Below are 16979 nucleotides of genomic sequence, written 5' to 3'. Positions count from 1 at the left end.
TGAGTCTTGCAATTCTGTATGTATGCAATTCTGTCTCGCGATAGTCTGTTCCTAAGTCGGCACAACGAAACCTATTGACCCCTCACTTTCTCACACATGCCAGGCTCATGTGTGCCCTAACCTGCAGTGTAGTCTATGTTGGGTGCAAAGATGCTCTTCCCCCAGGTCGGGTAGGAATTCCAAATAATTTGTGGCAAACTTACTTGATAAAATATAAGTAAAATAAATATAAGTAAAATAAGTAGCCTGTAACCCTAGCTACTTGGGAGGCAGAGATTAGGAGGATCGCAATTCGAAGCCAGACCCGGCAAATAGTTTGCTTTCCCGCGGCCTTGGAGCCAAAATTGGTTTAGCACCGCAAGAGCGAACATCCAACCAGAAACGAGCAGGGATCCGTTGCTATGGCAACACTTTGGCCCGCCTCTGCGTTTACTCCAATAGCATCCTGGGAATTGTACGTGAGCGCTCACAATAGGGGGCGTGGCCGTCCGTAGAGAGAACTACGTTTACCGTTCCTACCTCCGCCGCCACTCTATCACTTCCTGCCTCCGAGTCTCAGAGCCTAAAGTAAGCGCCTCTGCCATGGACTCTCCTTTCCACGCCCGCCGGAGTTACAGCTGAAGGCACAACAGGAGAAGCAATGCAGTGTGGAAGGCGGAGACGCGAGCGGCGTTCATGGAGCCGGAAGGGGCGGGGATCCCTCCTGCGGCACAGAGGCCCCGCCTCCTCCCGTCACTTCCGTAAACAAAGGGTGCTGCGGAGGTGCGGGTCCGGAGATGTGACCCGGCCTCTCGCTGAAGCTGCGGCGTTGGCTGCGGAGGCTCTGCTGTCTTTGCAGATTGAGGAAAGGGGTCCCGACCCCCTTCTACCCCGGGTACGTAGCGGAAGCGGAGGGTCCCCCGCAACCCCTTATTTTAGCCCCCTGCCCCTATCCACTGGGGTCACTGCTGGGTACGGGGCGGCAAAGGGGCATCGCTTGGGGAGATTGGGGATCTGAAGTGAAGAGGGACCCCTAGTGGTCCTACCTGACCTTCAAAATTGGTGAGTAAGTCCATGAACACGTAACACCTCCTCTAAAACGTTTCCTGCTGCTTGGTGTACGAGAAAGATTGGGTGGCCTTGTGACAGATACTCCCTTACAAAACTGAAGAGATCACCTTCCAAAAACGAAGAGATCTCAAGCTCTATTCCCCACACACACACTATAGACCACTGTTGGTTTATTTGCATTGCTTTACTTCTTACTTTTTTTTTCTTGTACCCTTATCACCAATTGTGTATTAGCATATTTAAATTTGAAGGCCAGTGTTTTTATGTGTATCATAAATTTATAAAGATCCTGCCCCTCTGGAGAAATGACACCCCGTCGCCTCTATTCAGTCGTCTTTTAAAGTTCCCTTTAAGGGGGTTTTGTTATTGAAAATGTTTTTTTTTTTATATATAAAGGTTTCACATATTTATTACTGGGTAATCAAAGAAAAGGCAGATTCTCAGTTTAAAATGCTCAACTGCGTGTTGACACTTTTAGCTTCATGCCAAGATGACTCTGAGCACACGATAGAGCAATTATGTGTGTCATCTTGCACAATTCCTTACTGTCCCAACTTGTTTTTCCTCTAGTGTCTCTTCTTACACTTCTACCTGATTTCATCGGAATCCACTGGGAACGGGATGATTTTGCATTTGTTTCTTGGCCAGGACTCTGAAAGTCTTGTGAGAAGACATGGTGAGAAATAGGGCCAATCGCATGTACCACAGTGGCAGACAAAAGCAGAAGTTAAAAAATGCTTCTTAAAGGAAAAAATGTTAGCTAAGTTATAGGTGAATTTACAATTGGTATCTGGGATTAGAGATTGGACATTGGAGCCTTTTCCAGGCCACCCGCTCTTTTTTTTTGAGATACCATAAGTTCAGTTGTGACTGAGCCAGCCAGCTCAGCTCAGTGGTTTAAATTTCAGTGCCTGTAGTACTGAGTCTATACAATAGCAAAAAAATCTATCTTCAGTTAAATTCTCAATTATTTTAAGAGTGACAGCAATGGGATTGAATCTTTTTGAATAGTCAGCATGATTAAATCTATCACAGTATTTTTAAAAAGGCTTAATGTTCCTAAGGCAATTTACAGTCTTATGAGGTGATTAGACATATAAGTATCTTACGTTATGGTACACAAAGCAGTGGAATTAAGAAAAAATTTAGAGCAGGTTATGGTGGTTCAGGCCTAAAATCCCAGTGCTTTGAAGCTAAGGCAGGAGGATCTCAAATTTGAAGCTAGCATGGGCTACATAGTAAGACCATATTCCAAAAGAAAAAAAAAGGGAAAAAAAATTTAACAACCATGACCAAATAAAAAACAAAATGTAGAGAATGTATTTTAAACAGAAAAGTGTTAAGAAAATAAAACTGGTTAATAATGTGAAGTAGGGGGAAGTATTGGGATGAATAGGAGGCCTTACACATATTCCCATTGAAATGGCCATTTATAACTTCATTTCATAGTGCTTTTTTTTTTTTTTTGAGATGGGGTTCTTGCTGTGTTACCCAGGCTGGTTACTTGCTGTGTAGTCTAGGCTGACCTCAAACTCAAGATCCTCCTGCCTCAGCCTCCCAGTGCTGGGACTACAGGTGTGTACCATCCCATCTGGATAACCTCTGACATTTTTCATCCTCTTTAGCCTGTGACATGGGTCTTCAAGTCACTTTCATTTTTGCATATTATATCATACACATGTATTTTCATGTTTCCTTGTTCAGGTCTTAAGAAGCTGGCCTTGGTGCAACAAAGAACTTAAAACAATGGAAGAGCGGAAAGTGAAGAGGAGGAGTCCTAAGTCTTTTAGTGCCCACTCTACTCAGGTTGTTAATGCCAAAAAAAATGCCATTCCAGTTAGCAAAAGCACAGGGTTTTCAAATCCTGCATCACAGTCAACTTCCCAGCGACCAAAGTTAAAAAGGTGCATTCTTTTCTTTCACATTGTCACAGTAAAATGCTAGTCAATGCCAAATCAATTTCTTACAACCTTTTTTCTCTTGGAATGACTTAAAGCAATACTTATAAGGGTTCTTTTGAATAAATTATCAGAAGGAAAGGGGTTTTCCTCCTTAGAGGAATTTAATGCAGTCAGATTTTGAATAAGGTTAGTAGAATATATGTTTGAATATAGTCGGTAAAAGAAAGTCAAGCCAGGAGTGGTGGAGCACACCTATAATCCCAACTGCTGGAGAGGCTGAGGCAGAATGATAAAGAGTTCCAGGCCATCTTTGCCTACATAATGATACCCTGTCTAAAATATAGACAAATACAGAAATAAAGCCAAGAGATTTTAAAGGGAACCACTCCTTTCTCTAAAATCTTTTGTTGTTTTTTTGTGTTTTTGGAGACAGGGTTTCTCACCATCCTTCTGTCTCAGATTCCTGAGTGCTGGGATTTCAGGGTTGTGCCACCAGCTTTCTTTCTGTAAATTCTCAATAGCTGTTTATTTGTATCATTTTACCTTGCAATTTAATTTCTTTGCCTTCTAGAATGTAGGCTTCCCAAGAGCTATGATTATATTGATCACTGATGTGTGCTTAACAGAACTCCTAGGAGGTTTGCACACATTGTAATTTATTGCATTTTTAAAATTATTACTGAATTGATTTAATAGAAAGTAAAGCAATATGATATAATCAAAAACATTAAGGTAAGTATAAACAGGGTTTTGGTTGATCTTTTCTGCTTGTTTTCTTTTTCGAGAGGGTTGTTAAATGCTGAACTGATGTGAAATCTGTACTGAAGGTAAAACTTCCACCAGCAACACTGAAACCTACACTGTGTAGTGGTTTATGTCAGATTTAACGTGTCTGTGGATCTCTCTAGAATCCTTTTAAAATGCAGATTCTGAAATCAGTGAGTCTCGGATGGGACATCAGATGAGCATTTCTAGTAAGCTCACGGGCGAGGTTGACGTTACAGGTCCTGGACAGCACTTAGAGTAATGAGGATGATGTGATTTGACACCTCGTGCAGAAAATGCAGACCTAACTTTGTGAAGAACTGTCTCTGACCTACTGTCAACAGCCTGTGACTTGTAAACTTCTTTCCTAGTAGTTACTAGTTTCTTTCTTGTGCCCTGCCCTTCCTTCCCTGGCTGTCTATGTATCTATCTCTCTCTTTTTATAGCTATACATACAGATTTGCATATGTCCTATTTATCTTCTCCTTATTGTGGTGAGTACAGTTATGGGGAAGATGCTTGCGCTCAGCATTATGTACAAATTGAGTACTGAATATGTGTACATGTCCGAATCTGTAGTATGCATTGGGTTACAAAGATAGCATGGCTTCTTCTCCCTTTTTGCCTCTTAGCCTAGTTACCCTTCACTCGTGTAGCACCTTTAGTAGTTCCTGCAGCTGGTCCTGGGCTGCATGAACTGCTCTTTCTCTCTGGTCCTGTGTAGCAGTGTGTACTGCACCCCCACTCAAGGTACTGAAAGCCTGGTAGATACCAGACATGCATTAAGAGCTAACTAGGGACTGGCAGAGTGGCTCAAGTGGTACACTTCCTGCCTAGCAAGCTTGAGGCCTTGAGTTCAAACCCCAGTACTGCCAAAAACAAATAAAACACCTAATTAGTCTAGGAATTCCAAAAAGGCCTTCCTAGGGAAATCACATTTAAACTGGAACTTGAAGGATGTGTGCACCATAGCCTGGCAAAGATGGCAGGAAGTGGAAGAATTCAAATGTAAGCACAGGATTAACATGTAAGAAGATAGGATGGGCTTCTGGGAGGCTAAGGAGATTCAGAGGGAAAGAGGGTTTCTTAAGGATATGGGACTCTGTCCAGCAGGCAGCACAAAGCTACAGAAGGGATTAAATTATGTACATTATGGGATCTGACTTTACTCTTTGGGAAGAGGTGTGGCTGCATTGGAAGGAGGGAAAGAAGTGAGCAACCATACACAGGCAAGGCAGGTAGGGATGCTGTTGGAGCCGTTAGGTCAAGAGATAGGATGATGGTAGTGGCAAAGGAAAGAACCAGGGAGATTGGCTAATTTGTGAGCATAATCAATAGGACTTCATGACCACATGTGGGGTCTGATGAAGCTAGACGAGTCAAGGGGGCAACAGATTTCCAGCACTCCATCCTAAGGTGATTGTGAATTTAAGTCTTCTTAGACCAGGCACTCTGGCATAACGGCAGCTACAGAGTAGGGACCCTAAAATCACTTAAGCAGTTATTGGTAGTTCAAGGATAACATTTAGAAGGGAAATGTAGTATGTTTTACTGAGAAAGGAAATATGAAACAGGATAGTAAGAAGACAATTTCCTCATCAGTTTTTATAGCCCAACAAATTAGCATATTGTATAAATACATTGATCAAACTTTTTTTTTTCTTGGCAGTACTGGGGTTTGAACTAAGGGCCTTACACTTCCCAGGCAGGTGCTCTACCACTTAGCCATACTCCCAGCCCAATTAATCAAACTTTTTAAATGCTTTAGCAGTTACATTTTGTACATTTGTTTCAAGATTTTTCACACCTGTTCTTTTTTGTTTGTTTCTAATTTGAGGTGACTTATTTTACTTGGTATTGACTTTATCCTGCTTTCTTGTTTTTAAGAGAGACTCCATTTAATTCAGTAAGATGTTAGGCAGAAGTTTAATCTAGAAAACCTGAAGAGATCTAACGAAAGTTAAACCATCTCTGCAGAGTGGTGAAAGAAAAGAGCAAGCCTCAGGGAGGAGAAGGAAAGGGCACTCAGTCTACCCCGATCCAGCACTCGTTTCTCACCGATGTCTCGGACGTGCAGGAGATGGAGCGTGGCCTCCTCAGTCTCTTGAATGACTTCCACTCTGGAAAACTTCAAGCATTTGGTAAGTGCAAAATGTTTCTCTTTATTATGTTTTTCTTTAAGATTTTCCTATCCTATTTTCTGTGTGTGTATGTGTATGTGTACTGCGGTTTGAACTTCATGCTTGCTTGCAAAGCAGGCACTCTACCATTTGAGCCACACCTCCAGTCTGTTTTGCTCTGACTACTTTTGGAGATGGGGTCTCTTTGAACTTCAGTCCCCCAGAGCTCAGCCTCCCAAGTAGCTAGGGTTACAGGTGTGAGCCACCAGCATCAGGTATATTTTATTTTCTGACAAAAAAATAAATTACCTAGTAAGAAAGGATCTGATTGGGAATGGAATTTCCATTGCAACACTTAGCGATAGCTATCGGCCAAGTAATAAACATACTTGACTCTATTATGTCTTGCTTTTTTCCATTAGCCAATATTTGATTAAAATTCTGCCAGTCAGAATATAATATAATTCATTTTTAATGGCTATATAATATTCCAAGTTGTGAATATACTCTAGTTTCTTCAACCATTTTTTTATTGAAAGGCATTACTTTGTTTTCAGCCTTGAGATACTAACTACACTGGTGCAGTGAACAAACTGGAACATCTATCTTTATTCTGTGAGTGGTATTGCTGGAGCAAAGCTTAGATGTAGTTTTGTTTTTTGGTGGTACTGGAGATGGAACCTAGGACCTCACACTTGCTAGGCAGGTGCTCTTCCATTTGAGCCACTCTGCCAGAATATGTAATTTTAATAGAAGTATCCAGATTGCTTTCCAAAAAGAAAACACTGCATTTTTCATTTCTGTTAGTGGTTTATAAAAGGACCCTTATTCCTGAATTCTCACCAGCAGTAGATGTTATATGTTTTAATTTTTGCCAGTCTGTTGGTGTGGAGTGATTTGTTTTCTTTACTGTTGAGTTTGGATATCGTGTGCATTTGTTGAGCAGTTGGATGGCGCTTTTCAGACCTTTACGCAGGTTTGTTGGTTATTATTGCTTTGTTGCTGCTGTTAACTGCCAAGAGCCCTCTGTACGATTTAGATCCCACCCCTCCTACATCTCTTGCTTATTTATTTATTTTTACCAAAGTTATTGTGCCTGTTGACTTTGTTTATGGTATATTTAGTCTTGTAAAAGTTTTTAATTTTCATATATTCAAGTATTTCTACCTTTTTTTTCATGGTTTCTGGACTTTCAGGCTTAGTTGTACTAGTATTTGAAAAGAAGGCATTAAAAATAAGCACAATACCATGCCATGTGTGGTGGTACATGCCTGCAATCTCAGCACTTGGGAGATTGAGGCCTAAGGATATCAAGTTCAAGGCCAGTCTGGGCTACATAGATAGCAAGACCCTGCCTCAAAACAACAACAAAAGCACGTTCATTGTTTACTTCACAAAAATGTCTTTTTATACCCCTGTCTCTTGCTTACTCCTCGCCAGTAGTGTGACATCTTTAGAATACTTTCACTTTGCCCTCTCTCTTTTTTCTCTCCCCACCTTGGGAGGTAATCTTTGGACCACTTTTACTTCTTTACTTTCTCCCAACACCCCTGTTGTCCCTACTTTTAGGTGACTTTGTGTTTCTGTATTGAAGTCCTTTCTGTGTCCTTACTAGACTGATGGTCTTCTATAAGTGTTGCAATGAAAATTCCATTGCTCATGGATTCTTTCTTCCTAGGTAATTAACTTTGTTTTGTCTTAATGCTTAAAAGATTTTTTTCCCTTTATGTTTGAGGCATTTGCCAGGATATGCTTAGGACTGCTGCTTTTTTTCATCAATCCTGCCTGGGAGTCAGTGAGCCTTTCTTATCTGCTGACTCATCTTTCAGCCTGAGAAACATTTTTCTCCTCTATCAGTTCCTTTTTATCCTTCTGTAGCTTTTATGTTAGATTACCTAGATCTATCCTCCACCTCTCTTATCTTTTCCCTTGTCATTTCTATCTCTCTGTTTCTCTGTCTCTCTCTCTCTTACTCTCTCATTGTCCCTACACACACACACACACACACACACACACACACACACACACACACACACACACACACACACACACACTGTCTCTCTCTCTCTTACTCTCTCATTGTCCCTACACACACACACACACACACACACACACACACACACACACACACACACACACACACACACACACACACACACTTTGAGGTATTCCTTCCACTTGACCTTCCAGGTTACAAATGATTAAAATAGAAGAAATACAGCATATTTTACTATAAGTAAAGGATGCTGCTGAGAGAGCTGAATTAGTTTCAGTGTTAGTGGTCCTTAACATAATGTAGTAGAATTTATGAAGATGTTATAAAGCTGCCTACAAGAAAACTATCATATAATTTTCATGAATTCATATTGACTCAAGATAGGTACTTCAAGTTTAGCTGAGCTATATAATACCTTTGTAGTATCTTTAGGAAATACAGAAAGAGTTTGGTTTTTTTGGAAAAAAAATATAGTATCAAGAAGTTGCAGAGGTTATACTTAAGCTGAATAAAATGCATAGTGTCATATGTGTGTAAATCCGTTGCTTTGGGCAGATAATGGTACTGCACAGGATTCTAGTCAATAAATAACACAAGACCTATCCATTCGAATTTGTGTTGCTCTACTGTGTTTGTACAGTTGAAAATAATACCTTGTATTGCTCATGCTTCATAATGTGCTTCATAAATACTTGTATTTATTTCCTAAAGGAACAATACATAATTGGTTGGGAAAATAACTCAAACTCATGGTTGATGTTCTTATATACCTCTTTATTTCACTAAGACTATTATATTTCAAAATATTGGGTAGGTTTTTCAATTCAAATGGCAATTGTCAAATTGGATATAATTGGATGACATTATTGCTTTTTTTTTTTTTTTTTGGCAGTACTGGAGTTTGAACTCAGGACCACACACTTCCTAGACACGTGCTCTACTACTTGAGCCACTCCACCAAGCCTGGCATTACTGCTTCTATATGATATTGCTATTGATGAAAAATAGATCTTCTGTACTTAAGGAATGATTTTGATTTTTCAAAAAAAAGTCTAGCTTGGGGGCATGGCAGGTAAGAGCACCTGCCAAACAGGTGTAAGGCTCTGAGTTCAAACCCCAGTATAGCAAAAAAAGAAAATAAAAAACCCCCAAAAAGTTCCTATATGATATTTTTTAGTGCCCAGGTTCATTTCTTAGGTTGATCATTATTTTCCTGGTCAAAAATCTTGAGTTTGAGGCCACCTGGGCTCCATAGGGAGTATCTATCAAAACAATTGATCTGGGACTGGGGACACAACTCAAGTGGTAGAGTTCCTGCCTGGCAAGTACCAGGTCCTGAGTTCAAAACCTAGTTCTGCCAAAAAAATGATTTGTAATTATACATAGAAATTGCAATCATTAGCAATCTAATATCCAAAAGGAAGAAAATAGGTTTCTTCTAGCACACCTAGAGTTTAAAAGCTGTTCATCACTGTTATTAATTTTAACATTCTTTATTAACATTCTGGAATGTTCTTCAGGAAATGAATGTTCCATAGAACAGATGGAACATGTTCGAGGAATGCAGGAAAAATTAGCTCGCTTGAATTTGGAGCTCTACGGGGAGCTAGAGGAACTTCCTGAGGATAAGAGGAAAACAGCCAGTGACTCTAATCTGGACAGGCTTCTGTCTGATGTGAGTAGTTATTTTTCTCTATTCTTTAAAAAACATTTTCATTGCAATGAAGCTCACATAACAAAATTCACCTCTTTAGCCATTTAAGTTATATAATTCAGTGGCTGTTAGTATATTCAGAATGTTGTAGACCTCATCCATATTGTCTTAATTTCAGAACATTTTCTTCACCCTAAAAGAAACCTGGGTTTCTCAGGTTCCCCCCTCTCCCATTCCCTAGCAACCACTAACCTGCTTTTTCCCTTTATGGATTTGCCTGTTGTGGACACTTCCTATGAACGAATTTATACAATATGTGTTCTCACTGGATTCTTTTACTTAGTGTGGTGTTTTCAAGTTTCATTCATATTGTACTTTACTGTTTCTTTTAAAGAAATATATTTCAAGGTAATTACCATACTTGACATCTAATTATATATTCTTAGAATATTGACAAATCTTAGGCTGAGTGAGGTGACTCATATCTGTAATCTCAGCCTTTCAGGAAGTCGAGATCAGGAAGATCTCTGAGACCAGTCCAGGCATGGTAATGCATGTTTGTAGTCCCAGGTACAAGCGAGGCTGTAATAGGGGGATTGTAGTCCCACCAAACACTGGAGACCCTACTTGAAAAATAACTAAAGCAAAAAAGGGCTGGTGTCATGGGTTAAGTGCCTAGTGAGTTGGGAATCCATGAGTTCAAACCTGAGTACTACCAAAAAAAAAAAAAAAAGAAAAAGAAGACTGGTGATCTGGAAAAATATTTGCTTCTGTACTTATTTGTATGTACAGATTTTAAGGTACGGGAGACACTAGTCGAAAGTCTTTTCCTGATACATGTTTACCTGTTTTTAAATACAGAACTGTGCTTGGTCTTTATGGTAATTTAGTTCATTGCCACAGGTATTAGTTTGCTGTAGCTGCCATAATGAAGAAACACAGTCTAGGTTGCTTAAACAACAGAAAATTATTTCCTCTCTCTTTCCTAGGCCTCCATCCTTACTGTGTAGTGGCTGTCTTCATGTTCTCCTGGCATCCTTCCTCTAGTACATGCATGTCCAAGTTTCCTCTCCCTGTAAGGGTACCAATCCCATTGATTAGGGACCACCCAATGACCTCGGCACTTTAGAGTCCCTGTCTCCAAATACCCTCACACACTGAGATACTGTGTGTGGGGACTAATGCATGAATGGGGGACACAATTCAGTCCATAACACTTGTATAATTGCTAGACTGAGAAGTATTAATTAAATTAGCCTCTTTAAATGTTTTTTGGAACAAAAATAAATAAAAATGGAATTCTGTCTTTTAGTTTCTGAATTTACCAGTGATAAAGAGGGTTCATTTCCGTTGCTTTTGCTTATCTTTTTGCTTATCTTTTGAGTAAGTAAATGTAAGGGAAATTATATGCCCATACTTTAAAACTTTAGTTCTACACGTTTTGTTTTTTCTGGCACTGGGGTTTGAACTCAGGTTCACACTTGCGAAGCAGGTACTCTGCCACTTGAGCTACTTTACCAGCCCAGGCCTACACATCCTTATTTCAAGTCTATCATACTCAGTCTTGCAAGCATTTCCTTTTACCAGTTCATGTTTTGTATTCTGTTCCTCTTAAATGTAAGTTTAATTTGCTATACATTTAGGAGAGTAACTACATTATGGTGAAAAAACAAAAACCACTGAATTTTAAACCAGAAAAGCTTTGTTTAGTGCAGGGCTTGCATTTGGGTTGTACTGTGTAACACAGAGCAATTTAGTTGACATTTCTGTAATTCCTACTTTTCCTTCTAAAATCAGTGGTGCTATGGTCTGAATGTTTGTGTCCCCCTAGAAACCATATGTTGACATCCTCACCTTGAAGGTAATGGTAGTAAGAGGTGGGCCTTTGGCAGTAATCAGATCAAATGGGATTCCAATCCTCAGGAAAGAAGTTGCTCTACCTCACCACACAGCTAGAGGGCACAAAAATATTCCTTGATCAAGGAAGTAGACCTGCACCAGACAACAGCTCTGTTGGCATCTTAATCTTGGATCTAGTCTTCAGAACAGTGAGAAATAAAATTCTGTTGTGTGTAAGCCACCAGTTTATAGCAGTATGTTATAACACAGCCCAAACAGATTAAGACGGGGTGATAAATTCTACATTGTTTTTTTACTTTGCAGTGCTGGGATTTGAACTCAGGACCTACACCTTGAGCCACTCCACTAGCCCTTTTTTGTAATGGATTTTTTCGAGATAGGGTCTCACGAACTGTTTGCCTGGGCTGGCTTCGAACTGTGATCCTCTTGATCTCTGCCTCCTTAGTAGCTAGGATTACAGGTGTGAGCCACCAAAGCCCAGCTGATAAATTCTTCTTTACACTGAAAACTGAATGGAATGTGACATACTTTTAAAATTCATAAAGGTTTCAAACATTATGATCACTAAAAGGGCATTTTTTTCTTTTTAAAACTATTATTAGAGATTATAATTATGAATGGTTTTAGGAATACTTACAAAACTCCATTTTTTATCATTTGCTTTCATTCTATCATTTTCTTCTTTCGTAAATGCTAAAGCTACTTTATAATTATTTTGTGAAAAGGAATTTCCCATCTTGACAATTTTTCAAAAGTTTTTTCTCTATTATTTTACTCTTCTATTTAAAGAAAGCTTGGAAAGTTATTTAAGAACATACAGTTAACAGCGACTTACTTATATTTATCTTACAAAAATTAAAATTAAATTTGTTTCTTTGTGTTGCAGTTAGAAGAACTGAATTCCTCTATGTATCCTTTGCTTACTATCAGCAGTGAAAAGTTCCGAATTTTTAATTTCTGGTGAATAACTCCTATCTATTTACTGGGGCCATATCTCTTCCTTTTGGTTTCCAAATAGAATTTTCTCATTGTTTTGTTTGCTGGAATTTTGTTTGGTTTTGGTTTGTTCTGCCTTGCTTTGTATGAGTTTTGAATTTTTACTAAACAAATCTTATTATTTTTTAATAATTCAGTTCATGAGAATTGTGGATTAGGCTGGTTGCTATAGAAACTAATTTGAATCTTGGCTTCTGAAGCTAACTGGCAGTTGGATATCCATAAATGATATACTATGCTTAACTTAATATCATTACATAGAATATTATAAGTGCATAAAATTGAAAATTAGGTATCACTAATACAATCTTCAAGGGATGCTTATATACCTTGTAAAATGACATTTCTATAACTGTGCTAAGTGAATTACAGAATTAACTTAAAGGAAAACAGCTAGTCATAGGTAGACTATTCAGGTTTTGATATTTCAATCTGGAAAAATTGTTTCAGGAATAAATTTATTTTACAGCATAATGGTAAGCACAGCTGTTAGGTACATAACAGCAATAAGAAATTATTTTGCCTGTAAAGTAGTTTGATTTGAGAAGTAAAACATCCCCTGAACCAAATAATTAGAGAAAAGATTCTAGTTACAGAGTTGAGATTTGATTTTTGAAATTTGTTCCACATTTTGATAATGTAACATTGGGCAAATTGTTTAACATCTTAGGGGGTCCTCTGTCATATGGGTGATTGGTACATGTAATGATATGTATGTGGAATTTTTCAAACCATAGAGGATATATAAAATTAATATTATTGCTATAGTGTTAAATACTGTCATAACAAGTAATAACAGGAAATAAGGAACTATATACAAATCAATAACTAGCCTTTATGAATACTTATTCTTTGCCAAGTGTTGTATGAAGGGTTCCACACGCATTTGTTCATTTGGTCCTACCATTAGAAGTAGGTCATTTTATGCTTCCCATTTTGCAGATGAGACACCACAGAAACTGTGGAGAGAGATTAATGTAAGATATTACTGTCAAGAAAGACTTGAAGGGGTAAGCTTTGGGTTAAGGGATTTTTGTTAAAAGTAGTTCCTGGTTCTTATGTCTGACACGTAGGTATTTCCTACTTTCTTCCTGAGAGTTTTTGTTTGTTTTGGTTTTTGAGACAGAGCTCTGTCTCTGCATAGGCCAGGCTGGCCTGGATCTCACGATCCTCCTGCCCCAGCCTCTCCAGTGCGGGAATTCTGCATTACCTGAGTGTTTGGTGAGCATTTAGACTTGTTTCAGCACTTGATCCAGTGGCATTTATGCTCCACAGACAAGGCCAGATTGGCTAGTACAAGAGTGCAAGCTTTGGATTGCTTGCCTTCACATTGTGGCAAGCCACTGTGTGACCCTGAGAAAACTCTGACAACTCTATTTTCTTCATCAGGAGTAAATGTTCTCTCTGCACTTAATCTTTTTCTCTTTTTTAGTATTGTACAAAGATCTACACTTAATCTTTCCCCTCCTGATTGCCCTGACATCACTGCCTCTGTTATTTCAGTCTCTAAGAATATTTTAAAATCCCTCTCTAGCCATGTCGGACATTGCAGTCAGTGATGGCACTTCTGCTCTGAGCTTAGACACTGACTTGAAGTCTTTTGCCATCTCTTAATGATTTAGTTGTCAAGAATGGTCAGTTCTGCTCTTATTCTTCCTTCATTCTCTGTGAGACAATCCAGGCCCTCATCACCTGATTTCATAACTTTTCAATTTTATGTTCCAATTTGACCTTTACTGTTCAGTATCCACTACTAGTCCTATGGCCATTGAGCACATGAAGTGTGGCTAATCTCAGTTAAAGTGTGCTATGAGTATAATAGGCACAGTTGATTTCAAAGCCTTAGAATGAAAAAAATCTCAGTTATTATAATGATTATAATATTTATAATCATTTAAGGTAGGAGCTGATAAAAATCAAATAGTAAAAGGTTTTAGATGTTGATTTTGGCAGTACTGGGGTTGAACTCAGGGCCTCACTCTTGGTAGGCAGGTGCTCTACCATGTGAGCCACTCCACCAGCCGTTCTTTGTGATGAGCTTTTTCAAAATAGGTTCTCCTGAACTATTTGCCCAGGCTGGCTTTGAACTGCAATTCTCCCGATCTCTGCCTCCCAAGAAGCTAGGTGTACAAGCATGAACCCCTGGTGCCTGTCTTGATTTTTATTTATCAGCATAAGTAATACATACTAAAATTACCTTAACCTGTTTTTCCTTTTCAAAATTTTAAGTTATTTACTTATTTTTGTGGTACTGGGGATGGAACCACGGCCTTGAACATGCTAGGAAAGTGCTCTACCACTGAGCTACACACCCAGCTCCTCTTTTTCCTTTTAATGTGGCTACTGGAAGTTCAATAATTGTCTATTACATTGGATAGCATTGCTCTAAATTTGAGACGTTGTTAATAAATTAATCTTCCTAAAACATTAGCCTCTTCTTGCCATTTTGTATTTCTTGCTAATTTTTTAAACTCTGTCAAACCTTATAAACTGCTCTCAATAATTCCGTGACAACCTGTATATTGTGTTATATTTTTTATTCCAATTAAGGTGGGGTTTTTTGGTGGTAGTGGAGTTTGAACTCAGGGCTTTGTGCTTGGTAGGCAGGCAGTTTACCACATGAGCCATGCCACCAGCCCTCAAGTAAGCCTTTTATTCATTTATTTATTTATTTGTTTAGTGATATTGGTGTTTGAACTCGGGGCCTTTACCTTGAGCCACTCCACCAGGCTTTTTTTGTGAAGGTTTTTTCCAGATAGGGTCTTTTGAACTCTTTGCCTGGGCTCCTGATCTCTGACTCCTGAGTAGATAGGCTTGCCACTTGTTGACGCCTGACAAGTCTTTTTTAGTATTTGACTCTTATCAGCTCCTATCTTAAAAATGATTCTTGTTGCATTAAAAATAAGTGTGGCTGGGCATGGTGGTGCATAACTTCTTTGGAGAAGCTGAGGCAGAGGCTGACAACTTTGAGGCCAGCCTGGACTCAGCGCTGTCATAAATAAATAAAATAAATAAATAAATTCTGTACTCTATTGGAACCAGAATAGTCTTAAATTGGTGATTTTTTTAAGAAACAGTCTTTAAATTCTAGACATGGTATAATTCCACACATTAAAAAAATTGTCTTACCACATCCAGGGGTCTCAGCAGTGTCACAGCAGCTTTCGTTTTAAGCATATTCCCTTCCTGCCCTGCCCACCTCTGCCTCTTAGTTCCTGAGTGTAATTTCCTGAAATTTAACAGAAGTGCTCATTATGGAATGAAAATCTCCTTAACTGATGAATTCAGACAGAAACTTCACTTGGCAGACACACAAGATGTTCCAAACACTTCTACCAGCTAGAGTGAGATGCACTCCACTCTCCTGGGACCTGCAGCGATGCGGCATTCTTACTTTTCCCGATGAACCCAGTAGCAGAATCAGTCATCTTCCACAACAGGATTAAAGTAACTAATGTGCAAGTGCAATGACCATTCCCATCACTGCTTTTAGTAAATTTGCTCGCTGTAATTCATGGTAGGTGGAGGTCAGGGCCTGGTCGAAGACTGACTGAGCCAGGACGCGCGATGATTCGTGCTGCTCTGCTTTGTACTGTTGCCTTATGGGGTTATACTTGAAATCCTTCGTGCTAATGTTCTTGCTGGGGCTGGAGGAGTGATCCTTCCTGAGTGCAGCAGCTTGTTCCCGTGAGGGCCTAAGCTGACGGTGCACAGGTCTTCCAGGCCAGCCCAGCTTCAGTTTACCTTAGACAATCAGTACACACACACGTGTGTTTTCCAATGGCCAGTGACAACGAAATGTTAAATAAGTATTGTGAGCTATTTTTAATAAAGTGATTGTTTTAAATGAGTCTCTGTCGTCTTTTTGGAAGACCATGGAATTTTCAATCTGAGAATATAATGGTTCCGTCCTCAAAAGTAAACGGTGTTTATAAAACTTGAGGCGTTGTAACTTCCTTGCAAAGTCCGTGCCTTTTGCACATTTAAATACTCTGTAATGAAAGAACATGGACTTTATAGCTACCTAGACTTTGACCTGGATCACCATGCTGCCCTTTGCATCCATGTGCATTCACTCAGGTTGAGTGGAATTGCTGTTGAAGAAAGTCTAGAAAACAAGGCCAGTAATCAACTGGTAGTGGTAGCTGGAGGAGTGACCCAGGAAGGGCTGAACCACACTTAGCACAATAGTGGACACGAGTCAAGCTCGACACACATTGGCTTGGTTTCCTTTTCCACCTTCTCTCCCTCCTTTCCTCCCTTCTTTTTTCCCTTTCCTTTCCTTTCCTCCCTCCTTCCTTTCTTCCTCTTTTTTTTCAGCGCTAGGGATCAAATCCAGTTCCTTATGTGTGCTAGGCAAATGCTCTACCACTGAGCTCTACCCCCAGCGTTACCTTTCCAAAAACAGTTGAACATACGAAGTAATTCATATCATAAAAATTATCTTTTAAAATGTGCATATATGTATGTATATGTAATATTTAATTTAATGTTTTTTGGTACTAGGGATTGACCCCAGGGCCTGATACTTTACCACTTGAGCTACTCCTCCAAACCTTTTGTTCTGTTTTTTTTTTTTGACATAGAGTCTTTCCTAGACTAGCCTCAAACCCAAAATTCTCCTACCTCTGCCTCCT

General features: G+C 39.3%; 1 protein-coding gene across 3 annotated transcripts; it reads left to right on the top strand.

The window, feature by feature from the left end:
• Nucleotides 1-503: 503 nt before the first annotated feature.
• Ccdc28a (coiled-coil domain containing 28A) lies at nt 504-16189 on the top strand. 3 transcript variants are annotated; one of them, XM_074073574.1, is made up of 8 exons: nt 736-874; nt 1621-1726; nt 2521-2625; nt 2755-2954; nt 5694-5857; nt 9353-9507; nt 12233-12255; nt 15631-16189. In XM_074073574.1, the coding sequence occupies exons 4-8, from the start codon at nt 2797-2799 to the stop codon at nt 15683-15685; spliced, it is 555 nt and encodes a 184-aa protein (XP_073929675.1). In that variant the 5' UTR covers nt 736-874; nt 1621-1726; nt 2521-2625; nt 2755-2796; the 3' UTR covers nt 15686-16189. The 3 variants fall into 3 exon arrangements, with proteins under 3 accessions (XP_073929670.1, XP_073929675.1, XP_020030078.1); XM_020174489.2 differs by lacking the exon at nt 2521-2625; XM_074073569.1 differs by lacking the exons at nt 1621-1726; nt 2521-2625 and having other exon boundaries at nt 504-874.
• Nucleotides 16190-16979: the final 790 nt, after the last annotated feature.

The sequence above is a fragment of the Castor canadensis genome, chromosome 1 (assembly GCF_047511655.1).
Source record: "Castor canadensis chromosome 1, mCasCan1.hap1v2, whole genome shotgun sequence".
In the NCBI taxonomy this organism is placed as follows: Eukaryota; Metazoa; Chordata; class Mammalia; order Rodentia; family Castoridae; genus Castor; species Castor canadensis.
The sequence above is the reverse complement of the archived record's forward strand: the minus strand, read 5'-3'. Positions and strand labels throughout refer to the sequence as shown.

Coding starts and splice junctions, on each gene's coding strand:
- Ccdc28a (XM_074073569.1), top strand. CDS start 641: ATGCAGTGTGGAAGGCGGAGACGCGAGCGGCGTTCATGGAGCCGGAAG. Junction 875..2,754: donor CCGACCCCCTTCTACCCCGG/GTACGTAGCGGA, acceptor TTCCTTGTTCAG/GTCTTAAGAAGCTGGCCTTG. Junction 2,955..5,693: donor CAGCGACCAAAGTTAAAAAG/GTGCATTCTTTT, acceptor CCATCTCTGCAG/AGTGGTGAAAGAAAAGAGCA.